Source organism: Notechis scutatus, chromosome Z, assembly GCF_049901735.1.
Source record: "Notechis scutatus isolate UNSWTSFEM ecotype Mainland chromosome Z, rNotScu1.2, whole genome shotgun sequence".
NCBI classification, from domain to species: domain Eukaryota; kingdom Metazoa; phylum Chordata; class Lepidosauria; order Squamata; family Elapidae; genus Notechis; species Notechis scutatus.
This window is the reverse complement of record NC_142025.1, coordinates 80,462,818-80,480,397: the sequence shown is the minus strand read 5'-3', so window position 1 is coordinate 80,480,397 and position 17,580 is coordinate 80,462,818. Positions and strand designations below refer to the sequence as shown.

At 35.8% G+C, this 17,580-nt stretch overlaps 1 protein-coding gene across 10 annotated transcripts in view; it reads left to right on the top strand.

Moving 5' to 3' along the window:
• FHOD3 (formin homology 2 domain containing 3) overlaps positions 1-17,580 on the top strand; it is a 268,815-nt gene that overhangs the window by 143,385 nt on the left and 107,850 nt on the right. For 6 of the 10 annotated variants that reach the window (XM_026678283.2, XM_026678280.2, XM_026678279.2 and 3 more), the window contains exons 10-12: positions 4,989-5,227; positions 11,886-11,981; positions 13,992-14,345. In XM_026678283.2, coding sequence (XP_026534068.1) covers positions 4,989-5,227; positions 11,886-11,981; positions 13,992-14,345 — 689 coding nt within the window. The remainder of the gene's footprint in view (positions 1-4,988; positions 5,228-11,885; positions 11,982-13,991; positions 14,346-17,580) is intronic. The other 4 variants (XM_026678281.2, XM_087946238.1, XM_026678282.2 and 1 more) reach the window with 2 other exon arrangements.

Below are 17,580 nucleotides of genomic sequence, written 5' to 3'. Positions count from 1 at the left end.
ATGAAGTTTCCTCTTTATTATTTTCTTTAAAGAAAAAAGGCAGTTCTTTTTCCATATTTTGTATAAATACTTTTTCCTTCAAAATTGAATTATTCAAAGTCCATCTTGATCTTTTCTTTTGTCCCTGCCATTTGACCCATATTGGATTATAGTCTGCCCAAGTACTTGTCTCAATATTTATTTCTTGTATGTTGAAGATTAGCTCAGTTGACATCCAAATCTTACCTATTCTTGACCATAATAAATGCCTGTTAGATTAAAATGTATATTGTCTGTTCTTAGCATTCATTTTTCTCCAAATGTCCCAAATACTTAATTCCTGTACCACCTTGAAAAGGGATTTCGGCAATGTCTTTCTATTTTTTTATTAACTTTCTATGTTTTGTAGTCCAATTCTATATCCGCTATACCTTTGCAATCTCCAAGAATTCATATATTATCATATTCCAGTTCTATTATTTTCTTATGCAATTTTTAAAAAAATTCTTCTTGCTTCTCATTTGGTGCATATATTGCTATTAAAAGCATCTTTAAATTATTGTCAATTATTTCCACCATCAATATTCTTCCTTCATCATCTGTAAAAATTAATTTGGCTTTTATTGTATTCTTGATATATAGGACTACTCTTTTATTTTGTTGTGCCAATGAAGTGTATAAATTCGCAATTCTGGAACAGTCCAATACTTGGACATGTTGCTTTTTAATATGAATTTCTTGCAAGCAGATTATATCAAATTTTAGTTTTTCTAATTTATGAAATGCTTTTTTCCTTTTGATGGCCGAATTCAATCCATTTATATTTATTGTAATCAATTTCTTTTCTTCCATGGTTTACACTTTATATGTAGGGTTTATTGTTTTTGTTGTTCTCTTGCTTCTTTTGGTTCCACCCTTCCACCTACTGCTCCTTCTTCTCGTGTCCTTTCATCTCTTTTTTCTTTTTCCCTTTCTTCGACCATCTCCTCTCAAGATTTAACTATTTCATCATCTCTTGTTCTCTCTTCTTCTTTTCCTCTATAAAGTATTCATTATAGAATAGTTCTGCTTTCTCTATTGAATCCAATCTATGTCTTTGTTCTTGCCAAGTAAACATTAAACCTTCTGGAATAATCCATCTATCATTCACTACCTTCTTAATTAAAATTTTTGTCAAGAATTGATACTCTCTTCTCAGATCTCTCACTTTTCTTGATACTTGTTTTAAGACTATAATCTCCTTTCCTTTATATTTCAATGGGTCATCTCTTACTTTCTGTAGTATTTCTGCTTTAATTGCTTTCTTAGTAAATCTCACATGGACTTCTCTAGGTAGTTTGTTTCTCATAGTATATCTTGTAAATACTCGGAACACTTCATCAATTCCATCCATCGTTTTTTCTTTTGATATCTCCAGAGGTCCTGCCAACACTTCTATCATTATTTCTGCAACATTTTCTCCCTTTTCTTCCTCAATGTTTTGAAATCTGAGGTAGAAATCAGCTCTGTCCATCTCCCAGGCAATCATTCCCTTTCCCATGTCTTGCTCAACTGCTATCAGCCTGTTATCTATTTCTCCACCTGTAAATGCAACACAATAAAACTAAATAGATCCCAATGGCAACAATTAACTTTATTACATACACCTTATCAAGGCTCTGTATTAAAAATATTTAATTATTCCACCTTCTCCAGACCTCAACACTTCCACTGAAAGAAGAGAGTAATGGGCCTTCACACTATACACTTATAAATCAGCTATTACTTTCTCAGCTGTAATCCTTTTAACTCTTTCCAACTTCTTTCTCAGTCTTCAATCATAGGGCCCTTCCTCTCCCATCCGCCTTCAAAAGCCTCTCAAGTCTCTTAACCAAACATCCTGTTCTGACCCAGGCTTCATCAAACTTAATAAAACACAAACTGAATTTAAAAGTAAAACCTTTTTTAATGAGATGCTGGGAATTACTTGCATTCCCAGCCAAATCTCATTATACACAGTTCCTCCAGATAAGAGCATACTTTTCAGTGCTGTCAAATGCTGCCAAGAAACAGAAGTCCAATTAAGGCTAACATAAACCAACCCCAAAACCTGGAAAAAACCGACCAGAATACAGAGCTTCATAAAGGACTTGGAGATTACTGAACTGCTTTGCTTCCTGCAAAGCTCTTTGTCATTGAAGACTGACTTTTATCCCTTATGGGAGGGGCAATCACCTCCCAGCCTTACTCTTGAGTCGCCCCTTCTGCTTCAGCTGCTCTCATCTTCTAGCAGCTCTGCGCACCATGCACACTGGGAACAGGCTCCCAGGTGTCCTCTGCTTCACTGCTGCCAGACTCCGAAAGCTCCGAAGGCAGCAGCACCTCACTCTCAGATGGTCCTGGCCCCATCCCTGCATTGGATGCAGGACCATCATCCAAGTCCTTGCCAGAATCCCTGACTGGTTCCCTTTCGTCCTCACTGTCAGATACCTCTGTCATCTGCACTGGCTGCTGGCGAACCACAACACATCCAAGCTCAAAGCTCCTCTGAAAAGTGTCCAATTCTGAGTGAAATACAGTCCAATCTTCAGGAGAAAAACAAGGGAAATAACTCGTGTTTCATAATCTCTAAATAGGGGTTATATTTTTTAAATCCATTCTCTGCGATGGTCTGGAGGAGGCAGAAATTCAGCTTCCATCGTCGATTCGGCTAGCTCCATCCCTGTCTTTCTGTGATTTCTGATGGTTCTGTTAGTTGCCTTCCCTTCTTATCTGATTATCTCTGTGGGGTTGTAATTCTTTTTTCATTTTTTTTACTACTTTGAAAAATATTCTGAAGGCGGATCTCTATGGTTTTCCTAAGCACTCTCAGGACTTTTGTTTTGCCCTCTTGATTATCCTGTTGGTATCTCTGAAATCTATAATTTATATAATCTTTTCTTGATTTTATCCAACAATTATATAACTTTTTTTTTCAACTTTACTGCTTTTTTAACTTTGTCACACCATGCCACCATCATGCAATTTGTTTGGTCCTATTCTGCCTTTTTCCACATAGTTCTTCTGCAGTGTTAAGCTAGGTAGTTCTGTATACCTATTTATCCTCACATTTCCCACACTGGTAATAATGGACAAAATGCTGTCTCCATGTTTTGTTGTAATTGTTCTATTACTTCTCGTTTAACTTTTGCTATCTTAATTAATTCCTTGTTTTTATTTGTTTTTTTCCTGTTAATATTAAAACTGTGGTGTCTTATTATTAGCTCTACAATCTTATGATAGGTGTCATATAGTCCATGGGAGATTGCTTTTGCGTTGAATATTCTTTCTTTTTACCCTTGTTAATATGTAATCAATCTGCGTTTAAGTGATGATGTCATTCCATTTATAACAGGTATAGTGTCGTGAGTTTTGGTGTTCAAAAATGTAGTAATAATAAAGATACGGTGTTGGCAGCATAAGTCCAGTATCCTTTGCCCATTCTGGGTTCCTTTCACTGTTCAGGTGGGCCAATGAACTGTTCATATTCTTTTCTGTTAGTATCCACTCTACTGTTGAACTCTCCCATTACATACACCATACTGTTACCTTCCACTTTCTCTATCTCCTAAGATAGTTCATTAAAAACTCATCCATTTGTTCTTCTGTGTAATTATCATTGCATGGGGCAAGTAATTGTATATATGTTTCAGTTTGTTTTTTTCTCTTGATTTTCAATATTATTATTTTATCTTAACAGTTATTGATGTCTAGTATGCATTTTGCTGTGTCTGGATATATCAAGAATCCCATTCCATTATTTGCTGTGGCCCTTCCAGGATAAATGTACAAGTATCCTTTGAAAACTTTCTTACTGTCATGTCCTTTACATCTTATATCAGCTGGTCCCATTATCTTGATTCCTCTTTTTCCCCTTATTTCTGCAGGTTCTTCTGTTTTATTTCCCATGCCGGCTGTGTTTAAAGTAGTTATTTTGTTCTGTCTGTTCTATCTCTTAGTCCTTCAATATTGTCGTGGTAATATTTCATTTGATCAGTCTATTTGTATCTTGTTATGATTCTGTTACAACTTCACCAGAGATCCTTTAGGCCATTTCCAGGAGACTCAGGATAGCCTTCATGGCTGCCGAAAGGTCCTGTGTCACAAGGCCATGCCATACTTTGCCCACTTCTAACAATTCCTTTCTTTCTCCTGTTTCTACCTCTCACAATGTGGACATGGGGTTGGTCTTTGAGAGGCAGGTAAAGGAATAGAGAAATAAATATATTTAGATTAATTTATTTTCTGCATAATACATTTCTGCATGAATGCTATTTGTTCACATTTTCACAGTACTTTCAGCTTTTCCTTTTAGCTGAAGGAGATTATAATTGTCTAGACTATTGATAGCAAAAGGTTTTAATTCCCAGTAGCTTCTTTGTTTCCCACAGGTTTGAAATAAAACCAATAATTTTGGGGGGAGTACAGTTTAGCCCCTCTGCTGTGAAAGGATGGTGTCTAGAGTCATAGGAAGGAGAGATGCTATCTCAGTAATAACATGAATAATAACATGAAGACCAGACTGATAGGGATTAGGAACAGCAGAAAGCCCGCTCTCATGTTGCCTTTTTGATCTTTCACAAATACACATCTCTTCATCCTTTGAAATTTCAGCATCTGTCTTTATTTTTCATGCCAAGGGTGCATAGCAAGGAACAGGCAATATTTTGGGTGAGAGTTGTACTTAAGATCTCATTATTATTTTTACTTTCAGTCTGAGATTTCAGACTGTTCAGAGGGTTCAGGACATTTTTCTTGTGTGCACATAGAAGAGGAAGCATATGTTATATTTGGAAATTCTACATAGACAAATTGATTCTTCAACATGTGTAAAAAGCATCTGAAATCTCCTGTAGCATTATCTAGATTATTAAAGCCTTGATAAAGAACAATTATAAAAAGACATTTCCAGATGTCTTTGTGAGACAAAACAAAACAATATATAAATAAATATGTATTATTCCCTACACTTTCCCTTTCATTTTTTTTAGATGACATTGAGACATGAAGATGGTGATGCTAGTGGAGAACCTCTTCCTATTGCCTGCAAAGACAGAAGAAGGGCCAGTCTTGGTTCCAGTGAACGAAGAGGGCTGGAACGTAGGAAGAGCAGGAGGCATTCCATTCAGAGTGTCAAGAATACTTTATCAGCCCCTGCTAGCCCCTGCACTCATTCAAGCCCTAATTTCATGTGTGGCCATAGACAGAGCACTGAAGAATGTAGTGAGAAGTAGGTATAGAAACAAAGAAGTGTTCCTAGTTTCTTTTTGCTTTTTATATTTTCAAATTTCTATAACTTCTAATTGGCTAATGTAACTTCACACCCACAGTTCTAATTCATTTTGCTGAAAATGTAATTAGTGTTCATGTAACATTTTGGCAACATGGTATTTGCTCAGTTACTGAAAATGAAATAAGGCAAGCAATTAATTCCTAGGGAAATAGTCAGCCCATAGGAGTTGATCGTTTAACAATTTTCCAATTAAAATAAAAAGGAATGAATGCAAACATGTTCTTTTATTTCCTAATAAAATATATAGGGGAAATAAAAGTATGGTGGCTTGATGTAATCACAATCATATAAGAATTCAAAAGATTGCAAAAAGCTACTATAAAATAAGGTATTTAATGTATTTATTGAAATGCATCATTTCAGTGCTGGTTTAACTCTTACTTAGCTTTTTAATTAAAAAATAGTAACTTCTTTCCAGTTACATAGCATTCATATTATGGCAATGTTGCTTTCATGCTTTTTAGCCACCCTTGATCATTTATGCTTACTGATATATCAAATAATCCTTGTCATTGCTCATTATTGTGAAGAAGTGCATGTAGAGTAAAGTAAAGGTCAGTCATGTCCAACTCTAGGGCATGGTGCTCATCTCCGTTTCTTGGCCAAGGAAGCCAGCATTGTCTGAAGAAAATTCTCATGGTCATGTGGCCAGCATGGCTATATGCCAGAGATGCACATAACATTATTACCTTCCCACTGAAGTTGGATATTAATCTAACTGCATTTATATGTTTTTGAACTTCTAGATAGGCAAGAGTAGGGGTAAGTAACAAGAATTCACCTCGTTATGTGGAACTTGGGTCTTGAACCCAGGCTTTCCAGCTGACAAGCTCAGCATCTTTAACCAATGAGCCATCACTCCCTTTGCTGCATTTACAATAGTCTTGGTACATATTTGAACTTCAAGCATACACTTTACATCAAAAAAATTATTTCGCAAATTTACTTTCATTTTAAAAATTTGGTATATGGGTGGGAAGATGTTTCACCATAAATATTTATGGTACAATAATTTTCAAATTTGAAAATCAAATTTGAAAATCAGGAGAGTATTTTATAACATCAGCCTAGACAGCTGAGGACTATTATTTGGAAGAGTGCACACATCAACTTGTTGATTCAAATTTTACTCAATTTGTGAAAATTCGATGGTTATGAACACCAGTGGATCTTTTTAAGATGGGAAGAAGGATACAAAGAAAGGGAAATCTGGGGGAAGCAAGCAGTACAACCTAAGGTACAAATGACGAAGATTTTTTTTAAATCATACATTTTGTTAATCCAATTCAATTTATAAATTGTAATTTTATTCTAGAGTCCAGCTAGCTTTATTATGGCAATAGCACTTAGACTTATATACCACTTTTTAGTGCTTTACAGCCCTCTCAAAGTAGTTTACAGAGTCAGCATATTGCCCCCAACAATTTGGGTCCTAATTTTACCCACCTTGGCAAGATGGAAGGCTGAGTCAACCTTGAGCCTGGCGGGAGTGCAATGGGAGTAGCTTGCAGTACTGCACTCTAACCACTGCACCATTGAAGCTCCATATATGTTGTTATGTATGTTTTTTCACCTGGAAAATGGGAAATATCAGCTGTCTGCTTTTTATAACATTGCCTCTCTCTCATTGGGTCTAAGTACTTGTTAAATCAGTTTGTATATAAAGTTTGAATCATGAGTTCTCTGCAAAGGGAAGCCTGCTTAGAGTACAGAATATCAATTGGAAGAGATCTTGGAATCTTATAGTTCAATTTCCCCTGCTCAAGCAGGAAACCTATAAACCATTTCAGACAACTGGCAATCCAATTTCTTCTTCCAATGATGGAGCATTCATAATTTTTGGAAGCAAACCATTCCACTGGTTAATTGTTCTCACTACCAGGAAAGTTATAAATTGATAACTCATCTGTTGCTTTTTATCTTGCCCTCAAGTGGTTTGGAAAATAGATTGATCTTCTCTTTTCTGTGACAGCGTCTCAATTATTGGAAGACCGTTATCATGTCATTCCTAGTCTTCTTTTTGTTAGATTAGACATATCCAGCTCCTGCAACCATTCATCGTATGTTTTAGTCTTCAGTTTCCTAATCATTTTCATTGCTTCTCTTCTGCAGTTTCTAGGAGCTCAGCATCTTTTTTTTTTGCATAGTGGTGACCAAAACTATACAGCATTCCAAGTGTGGTCTTATCAATGCAGTATAACACAGTGGTAATACTTCACATGGTCTTGATATTATCCCTCTGTTGATGGAGCCTGCAGGACTGCATTGGGCTTTCTGACAGCTGAGGCACAGTGCTGGCTTATACTTAATTTATTGTCCACTAGGAGTCCCAGATTTCTTTCACAGTTACTGTTGTTGAGCCAGGTACCATCTATACTTGTCCATTTATTTTTTTCCACCTAAGGGTAAATCTTTCTTTTCTCACAAAATTGCATCTTGTTGGATATTCAAGTGCATTAAGAAGTCTATCTTTTAGAGCAGGGCTGTCAAACTCCCGGCCCATGGGCTGGATGCTTCACGTGCTAGCCACGCCCATGCCTGGTTTAGCAAAGGGGGGGGAAAGTCCCGATATGTCACATGATGCTGCCATGACAACATGAGTTTGACACCCCCGTTCTAAAGTATTGGCTGCTCACCTCAGCTTGTTGTTCTCTGCAAATTTTATTATTCTCCTTATAGCCTTTCATCTAAATCATTTATGATGATGCCGGGGAATACTAGACCTAAGACAGAACCTTGTGATACCCCACAGCATGCTTCCCTAAATGTAGATTCAGTTCTACTGAGGACACATGTTGAGTGCAGTTGGTTATCCAGTTTCAAATCCATTTTTCTGGATCTGGTCTACTGGTTGTGTGTGTGTTTGTGTGTGTACACAAATTCTGTATATAAAATGTAAAAGTAAAGGTTTCACTATCATTTGTGTCCAATTCTAGGGCATGGTATTCCTACCCATAATGGTGAATATATAAATGTATATATGTGTATTTATTATTATAGGTAGGAATACTCTTAGTTAGAAATCTATTTACCCTGGTACGACTTTCAAGTGTGTGGCTTTGAGCAGGAATAAGAGTGACTTGAACTCCAGTATCATTTTCTATCCCTGTGCGTAAATCCTAAACCTTAACATAAACTGTTGCAACTTCTCCCCTCAGGACGCCACTATAGAACATTTCATGTCACAACAACTAGACCAGGGATGTCCAACCTTGGCAACTTTAAGACTTGTGGACTTCAACTCCCAGAATTCCTCAGCCAGCTGGCTGAGGAATTCTGGGAGTTGAAGTCCACAAGTCTTAAAGTTGCCAAGGTTGGACACACCTGAACTAGACAAAGATAGTTTTTCCCCTGTAGTGTGCCGTCACTCTGCTGAACACTTAATTCCCACAGCACTGTCTCATTTCTCATCTTTCTTACTATCTTGTATTGGTTTCTTACAATTTATCAATTTTTATTTGTAACACGGTTAATGATTATAACTATGATTTATGATTTATGACCTATTACTTGCTGTTTATATGTACATTGAACGTACATACCAGAAACAAATTTCTTGTGTGTCAAATCGCACTTGGCCAATAAACAATTCTATTTTATTCTTGTGATAATAAGCATAAAACATTGTGCAATTGCAAAATATTGTATACATAATATATTACAATATATGCATTTACAATATAATACTGTATATTGGTTTACCAAAAAAAAAAAATCCACTGTATCAGTGCAGGCTAGGTGAAACTTGGCTTCATGCCAATAATTGTGAGGGGGATCTTGGAGTCCTAGTGGCCAATCATTAAAACCAACAGTATGCAGCAGCAGCCAAAAAAGCCAGTGCAATCCTAGGTTGCATTAATAGAGAGACAAAATCAAGATAACATGAAGTTATGGTACCGCTTTACAAAACCTTAGTAAGTCCATACTTGGAGTACTGCATCCAGTTCTGGTCACCACAATATCAAAAAGATGTTGAAACTCTGAAAAGAGTGCAGAGAAGAGCCACAAGAATGATTAGGGGCTGGAGGCTAAAACATACAAAGAACAGTTACATGAATTGGATATGTTTAGTTTAATGAAAAGAAGGTCTAGGAGTGTTCCAATATTTGAAGGGCTCCTACAAAGACGGGGGGTCAAACTATTTTCCAAAGCACCAAAAAGCAAGATGAGAAACAATGGATAGAAACTAATCAAGAAGAGAAGCAATCTAGAACTTAGGAGAAATTTCCCAATGGTGAGAGAAATCAACCAATGGAACAGCTTACCTTCCAATGTTGTGGGTGCTCCATCATTGGAGGCTTACAAAAAGACTGGACAATCATTTATCTGAAATAATATAAAGTCTCCTGCTCAAGTCGTGAATTGGACTAGAAGACTTCCGTGGTCCCTTCCAACTCTATTATTCTATAGTCTATGTTTTGTATTGAAAAGCAAATGTCATTTATGACTAAGGTAGAAATTTGATTGGCACTCATGTAAGTCATGTATTTATGTTGGTTTAGATGAAATAGATGGAGGCATACATATTTTGTCCTTTTAAAAATTTGGGTGAACTTCTTCAATTAGATGTAACAAACAGACCTAACCAGTCAGTGTCAGATCTGCCTCAACTTGAACCTTTAAGCAAGAACAATCCTTGACTCCATTTGTTGAGAAAGGTCAAGTGAAATACAGTAGAGGAAAGCCAGACCTGAAAAGCATGTGCCAAAATCCCCAAAAGTAACTTTTCCCCCTTTAGGTATATTCCTATGCTGGGTCCTATTGTCCAATCAAACTCAAAGAGATTATTTTTGGAATGGTAGCTGCATATGTGGAATGCAGTTGCAGTCTGTTCTCAGCCATTTGATCTTGAAGTTGCATCTCTGGAAGATACAGTGAACTTGTTACCCTGAATTCTCTCCCTTCCCATCTAGTCTCCCCAGAGTTCATGGCAAACTGGCACATGCAATAGCAGAGCATAAGCATGAAGCATAACATTCAATTGCCTCCTTTGGAAAAAAGGTTAAACTTGGAAAAGAAAGTAAGAGCAAGGTTATTAATATATGGCATTCACTGTGACTTGTGAGGGTACAGGGTGTGAAATTTATGCAATAAATTTGTTTGTACATGTGGCACAGCCACCCATTCGGTATCAGAAGCGGGTAAGTGTTTCCTTAGAATTAGATATTGGAGTTTGCCTCTATGGAGGTTAGACTCTAGGATTTCCTTGACTTCAAAATGTTGCTCACCTTCAAAGAGAATGGGGGTGGGGGCAGTGTGGTTTTCTGTTGATGATTGCAAAGGTGAAGTTGAGTAATAAAAGGGCAGGTTACATTCCTGTTTAATCCTCATGAGTAGCGATGAGAATCCCCAAATTACCATTATTCTGCATGAAGCTTCATTATCAGCTGAAGGACTCTGTGTGTGTGTGTGTGTGTACATGTGTGTACATGTGTATGTTTGTTTGTGACTACATATGTGTGGACTGCTATCAACTGTCATCTACCACAGATTTTGGCATTCACATGATAGTCAATGCACAAAAATGGATCAGCACATATTCACTAACAGCAGACGGAGTAAATCATAATCATACTATAAGATTAATTTCTATGTAAACTTATAGAGAATTAAACTCATAGATTTCTATAAGAATGATAACTTAAGAACTGAAATTTTGCAAGAGTTCTCCAAATGTAGGCACATTGCTGCAATAATAGTATGATACACTAAAAAAAAGGAGTGAACAATATGTATCTTACCACACATTCACTACAAGAGTATTTCTAATGCAGAAAAGAACTTAATATGAAAAAAGTTAATTGATGATACTGTTGTATATAATGGATAATGTCACTTAAAGAGATGACGTAATAAGACAAAAGGTTTAAAACTGTACTTATATTAATAACAGAGCCAGCACTGAGTTAGGAAGAGGAAATATGTAAGATGTAATAAGAGCATACCAAACTACCAACACAAAGTAGAAAATTACAAAATGAACCAAATTAATGGTGTATAAGATCAATAAAATAGGAAAGATTATTTTAAAAACATGTTTTGAATAAAAGTGTTGGAAAAGAAGATCCATAGGAAGAAAGTAAAGCAAAATAAAAGAGCAGAGTGAATGATGAGCAAATAAAAGAAATAACAACTAAAGTACACTATCATGAAATAAGTTATGTGACACTGACAATAATAAAACATGGTCACTTGAAACAAATATTAAAATTATCTTCAATTCCCAAAACTCAGTGGTGGCTTGTTTGCTAAAATCACCCGAACACAATTCACTTGACATATAATTCATTATCTACCTTGTATCTCCATCCCTTCATGGCATTTTATATACACAGATAATCTTTTCTTGTTATTCACTGTGTCCCCAGAATCAGAATCAATCAGGTCCCCAGAAACTGAGAATTGAATGTTTGAGTCCCTAAATCTGCTTCATTCCAGTCTCCTTTGCATCTCATTTTATTAGCAGATATAGTCCATGTTTATTTCTATCCTTTTCTTTCATTTCTAGTTTTATTTTGTTTCGCTGATAATATCTCCCTAGATCTCTTATGTGTCTTGTGTTGCTGTCCAACTTGCATGCCTTGTTTTGTCCTAGAGAGAAGGCTTATGACAAGGATGAAGAACAGCCAGTCATAGAGCCTGGTACAGAGGATGAGAGGGAGGAAGAGGCTACGGGGCAGGTCAATGCCAGGTACTAGGATCATGGTCCCAGTAACATCATCAACATTTATTGAAACAACCAACAATAAACATTTGCAATATTACAGTATATTGCTAGAATATGCATTTTACTAAAATTAAACCCACACATAATTGTACATGTATTGGTTTGTAACCAGATTTAATTATGGTTAAAAGTATACCCATGTAAAATGGTCATGATTGACTTGTTCCATTGGTTTCAGTGTTTTTACTTTACCATAATTCAATTGGAATAAATCTATTTCTTAATTGTGTATTCTTTTTAACAAAACAAAAGCAATGGAAGAAAATTGGGTTTCCTAAATTCCTCAGTATAACTAGGACAAAAGCTTGCCAGAACCAAGATGTTTCCCTCCTCCCTTTTTCATTGATATTTGGTTTGTTTTCTCTTTTAATTCCTCATCTCTAATAGAGCTTCTTTAACAGAGCAACTATAGTACTGCAAAACTCCCAAATTTGCCAACTTTACTTCTATGGTGGACCTTTTTCTCTGATAGCGGGGGAGCATAATATCATTTCGCTTTTGCAATACTTTCATAGAAACAATTGTACCCTTGTTTTTAAAAAATATGAAGATAATAGTTACTATTTTTAATAGGAAACTACTATATATATATATATATATATATATATATATATATATATATATATTCTCCCAAATATTGTGTGTCAGCTGACACCATCTGAATGTTAGATGTTATTTTCTGGAATTCTCTAGTATTTCTAAGTGGGAAAGGCAAACTTATAAATACCACAGTGAACTTACTTGGGGAAGTTTTCTTCAAGGACATGAATAGATATCACAGTTTCAATAAACACCAGTATGCCCATGGTATTTCCTACCTGACCTTTATAAAATGCCTTTTAAACAAAATTGATAGGGGAAGCTGATATTTAACAAATAAAAGTGCTGTCCTTTATAAAGATTAAATTAAAGATAGCTATAGCCTAGTGGTTAATTTTTACCTTCAAAAAAGAAGGTGGGATTTAAAAACCGTTTTGGAAGTAGTAGATAACTTAAAGCCATTGGGTTTGGTGATTAAAGCACCAGCTAAAAACAAGAGCCCGAGTTCTGCTCCTTCTTTGCTGGATGACTTTTGCCAAGTTTCTCCCAGCTTTTGGAAAAGGGCAATGGCAAACCACTTAAGAAAATGTTACCAAGAAACTATATAGATTTTTCCAGAGATTACCAGGAATTGAGACCAACTATCTTGTTAAAAAGAGTTCTAGAAGTAAGGAGAAATTTCTGGCCAAATAATTAATCAATGGAATAGCTTGTGGAATGTCCATCAATGTAGGTTTTCAAAAATAGATTGGACAACCATTTGACTACAGTTGTATAAGGTCTCCTGCCTTGAGCAGGGGATTTGGATTAGAAAACCTCTGAGATTGCTTCCAGCCCTATAATTCTATGTTCTAGAAAGGGGTGCCAAACTGGTGGCAGGCCAGACCCACCCCAGCTCCGCAAAGGGGGAAAACGTCACATGACAGCAATATGACACAGCAAGTTTGACACCTGTGTTCTAGAATAAACCTTACAAAAACTTTACCAATTTCCTTTCTGTAAAGTATTTTATTATTTATCTCCAGCAGGGATGGAAAACAATGGCCCTTTTTTGATTTGTGAACTTCAACTCCCAGAATTCCTGAGCCAGCCATGTTATCTCAGGAATTCTGGGAGTTGAAATCCACAAGTCGTAAAGGAGCCATAGTTTTCCACCTCTGGACTACAGAACATATCACATGAGACATTTTTTGAACTGGCAATCTGAAATACGTAGACATTTTATGAGAGTGTCCATAACATGATTTTGAAATAAAAAAGTCAATTCTAACAAGAGTTCTCTCTGTCTTCCTGACAGATAAATAAGTGTATAAGTAAATTTCTACTATATACTACTACTATCTCTTTGCTTTCAGCATAATCTGTTTTTGAGATACTTGCATAATACAATTTCTCTTCTTTTTTTACTTTTCCTTATCTGTCTTTTCAATCTAGTGGGTTCTCAGAAATACGGAAGGTTAAACATGCTCCACAGAATTCTGATACTTCAGTCATCTCAGGTGTTATTTCTCAGGATGAAAGGCTTCCCATGAACTGTAGAACAAATATTTCCAGTAGCTCATCATCCCTTGATTCAGTTGCTTTGCATCCTTTTTCTCATCATTCATCACCCTCCTCATCTTTCAAAATTATTTCCCAAAATTCATCATGTATTACTCCAAAGACATCTCCAAATGTTGAGAAATTACCTTATTTACCACATAGTCCCTTTCACCTGTTCTCTTATGATGTTGAAGAGCCTCAAACAGCAATGAAAGAAAAGGAGGCAGAAGAGTTCAGAGAAAACAGGTAATTCTTTCTTTCTTCCTCCCTCCCTCCCTCCCTCTCGCTCCCTCCCTTCTCCCCCCCCCCTCTGAAATAATAATCCAATATTTACTTATTTATACAGATAAATAGAATAGCCAAGGGCTGGCAAAAAAGCAGTGGGAATGGAAGTGACTTCCAACTTTCTGCCAGCTTCCTCGTTGCCTTTGCTTGTAGGATGCTGGGAGGAAGCACATAACTACAACAATCACATGACTATAAGAATGCTAAAATGGCTGCAATTTGGAAATAGAACTAACTTAACCTGATGGAAATTTCAATTCCAAAGGAGTCATGGATTCAGATAAATTAGCAGCTTTTAGATACTTAATTCGAAAATTGTTGGGAGTGTAATGCCTCCTTTAGACTAACCCAAGGGTACAAATAGATCAATACAGTGAGAGTTTTTGTAGTATCATAGGATTGTTATTGTGAGAAAAATAAGAGGAGGAAGTAGTACAGTATTGTGTATATTACTTATAAAGTAATAAAGGCAGGATTAAAAAAATTAAATATTGATAAATAATTTAAATGTTTTTAACTATCTGTATTTAAGCATGCTGTTTTTGTGATATTTACTAAAAATTCCAAGTTGAAGTCTGCACATATTTATTATTCAGATCAAATTCATTTTTGAATCTACTGAATATGCACAAGAATTTCATCTAAATTTGATGAACTATCTTCTGCCTTCCTCATATATCCATTATGGAGTAGAATATCTAAAATTGCCTAATATAAGCAATCTGAAATGTATAGGTCAATACAATAGTGTTCTCTATTGCCCCATAAAGGCTGATGGGAACTAATGGGTGAAATTGCACAGAGATTAACCTAAAACATAATTACCGAACTGGTATTAACACTGGTTGAATCCCACCCCTGCTTAAAACAATAATGATAATATACATGATTGAAGATACGTTTCTAAGTCTCAGTAACCATATAATTGGTAACTTCTATCAAATTGGTGGCCCACATCCATATTATAATAATAGCAAAACCACTTAGACTTATATACTGCTTCATACAAGAGTTACTTTTAGAAATACAATTAGAAATTACATTATTCACGTGGAATGAATATCAAAGAAATAGGAACATTAATTCTTTACTAAATTAGTGAAACAATGACTTAGCAAAAAGTAATGAATAAATTCCTTTTCTTAATTTACTTAAAGCACTATTCTTATTTAAAATCTAAAATCCAGTCAGAGGATATACAATTGCTCATTCATTTTTTAGTAAGAGCTAGGAAATCATTGTATTTTATAAATAAGAAAGGAAACAATACTATTTAGAGGTACAATAACTGATGAAAGAATAGTCTGCAGTATTCATGATTTAATTAACAAAATTTCTTTAGAAAAATATAGTGAAGGTGATAGTTTATTTTAAAACAATGAATATTTCTACTTCTCAGATCAGAACAGAGCTGGAAACATCCTTAGAGATCTTCTAGTCCCACCTCCTGTTCAAGCAGGAGACCCTATACCATTTCAGATAGATGGCTGTCTAATGTTTTTTTTTAAACCTCAGTGATGAAGCTGTTACAATTTCTAAAGGCCATCTGTTCCACTAGTTAATTGTCCTCACTGTTAATTTCTCCTTAATTCCAAGTTGCTTCTCTCCTTGATTACTTTCTGTTGTTTCTTGACTTGCCTTCTGGTGCTTTGCAAAATAAGTCTACCTCTTCTTTGTAGCAGTCCCTCAAATACTGGAATACTGCTATCATGTCACCCCAGTCCTCTTTTCTCTATATTTGCCCTACCCAATTCCTCCAACTTTTCTTCATACTATTTTGTCTCCAGGTCCTTAATCATCCTAGTTGCTCTTTGCACTTTTTCCAAAGTCTCCAATGGTTTTTTTTATGTAGTGATCAAAATTGGATACAGTATTCCAGATGTTTTATTAAGACTTTATAAAGTAGTACTAATACTTCATGTGATTCTGATTCTGTTCCTCTGTTTATCCAACCAAGAATTGTTTCATGAGTTTCATCCCACCAAGTTTCATTGATGACAACTATATCATATCTGCCTTCATGTACTAATACTTCCAGTTCACCCTGTTTGTCCCCTAAACTTTGAGTATTAATGTATATGCATTTGACTCCTTTATGTATCTTGTATTTGTTTCTTATATCTCCTACTTTGTAACTGAGATTTTTCTTTTCTTTTTTTATTTCTTCTTTCTCTTTACTCCCTATCTCCTTATTGATTGGTTATCTAGTAGTTGCTTGGATTAAGGTTCTAAAGGTCGTGAACATTGGCCCCTCTCCCCCCTCAATTTTAGTTTAAAGTCCTTCTGATAAGATGAGCCAGTCATTTTACAAATATATTTTTTCCAGTTCTTATGAAGTGCAGTCCATCCCTTGCCAGTAGCCCTTCAAGTAGGTAATGCAAACCATGGTCTAGGAAGCCAAAGATCCATTGACGACACTAGTTTCTAAGCCAGTGGTTCATTTCTAAAATCCTTTGCTCCCTCATTGAATGTTTGCCTTATGTTGGAAGTATAGATGAAAACACCTCTTGTGCTCCTAAGTCTTTAACTTTTTTCTCTAGCTGTTTGTAATGTCTTATTATTGTTTTCAGATTCAGTGTTGTGCCATTGGTCCCCACATGAAGGAGAAGAAAGGGTAGTAATCTATGTAGTTGATTATTTTAGTAAAATATTCAGTTACATCTTTGATTTTTGCTCCAGGGAGACAATATAGATTTAGATTTATTGCAGACTATAGTTTTTGTTCCCCTAAGAATTGAATCTCCTATCATCAATATTTGCCTTTTTTCTCTAGAGAAGTCTGGTATATTTTTTTTCCTGTTGCAAGAATGCTGGGTTGCGCCTCTTTTTTAGAAACTCTTGGTGAATGCTCTGTTGTGAGTGTCCACATATTTTCTTCCAGAGGGAGGCTATGAAAGTGATTGTTCAGTTCCAGAGGGGTTTCATTGGAGTGGGCTAGGATATCTAGTAAGGGTAAGGTCTTTGCCCTTAGTTGTTGCTTCTTCTAAAAATGACATGTTTCCATCGGTCTTGCTCTTTAGGTGCATATGTAGGGTCGTTTTTTTATGGAAGCTGTTTGTTCTCTATTGTGTTTTATTTTGGTGTAGTCTTCTTGTTTAGGTTGGGATTTCTTGCTTTGTTCATGGAGTTTCAGAGTGGCTAGAATTGCTTCTAGACCTGTGGTGGCAAACCTATGGCATGTGTGGTGGCACACAGA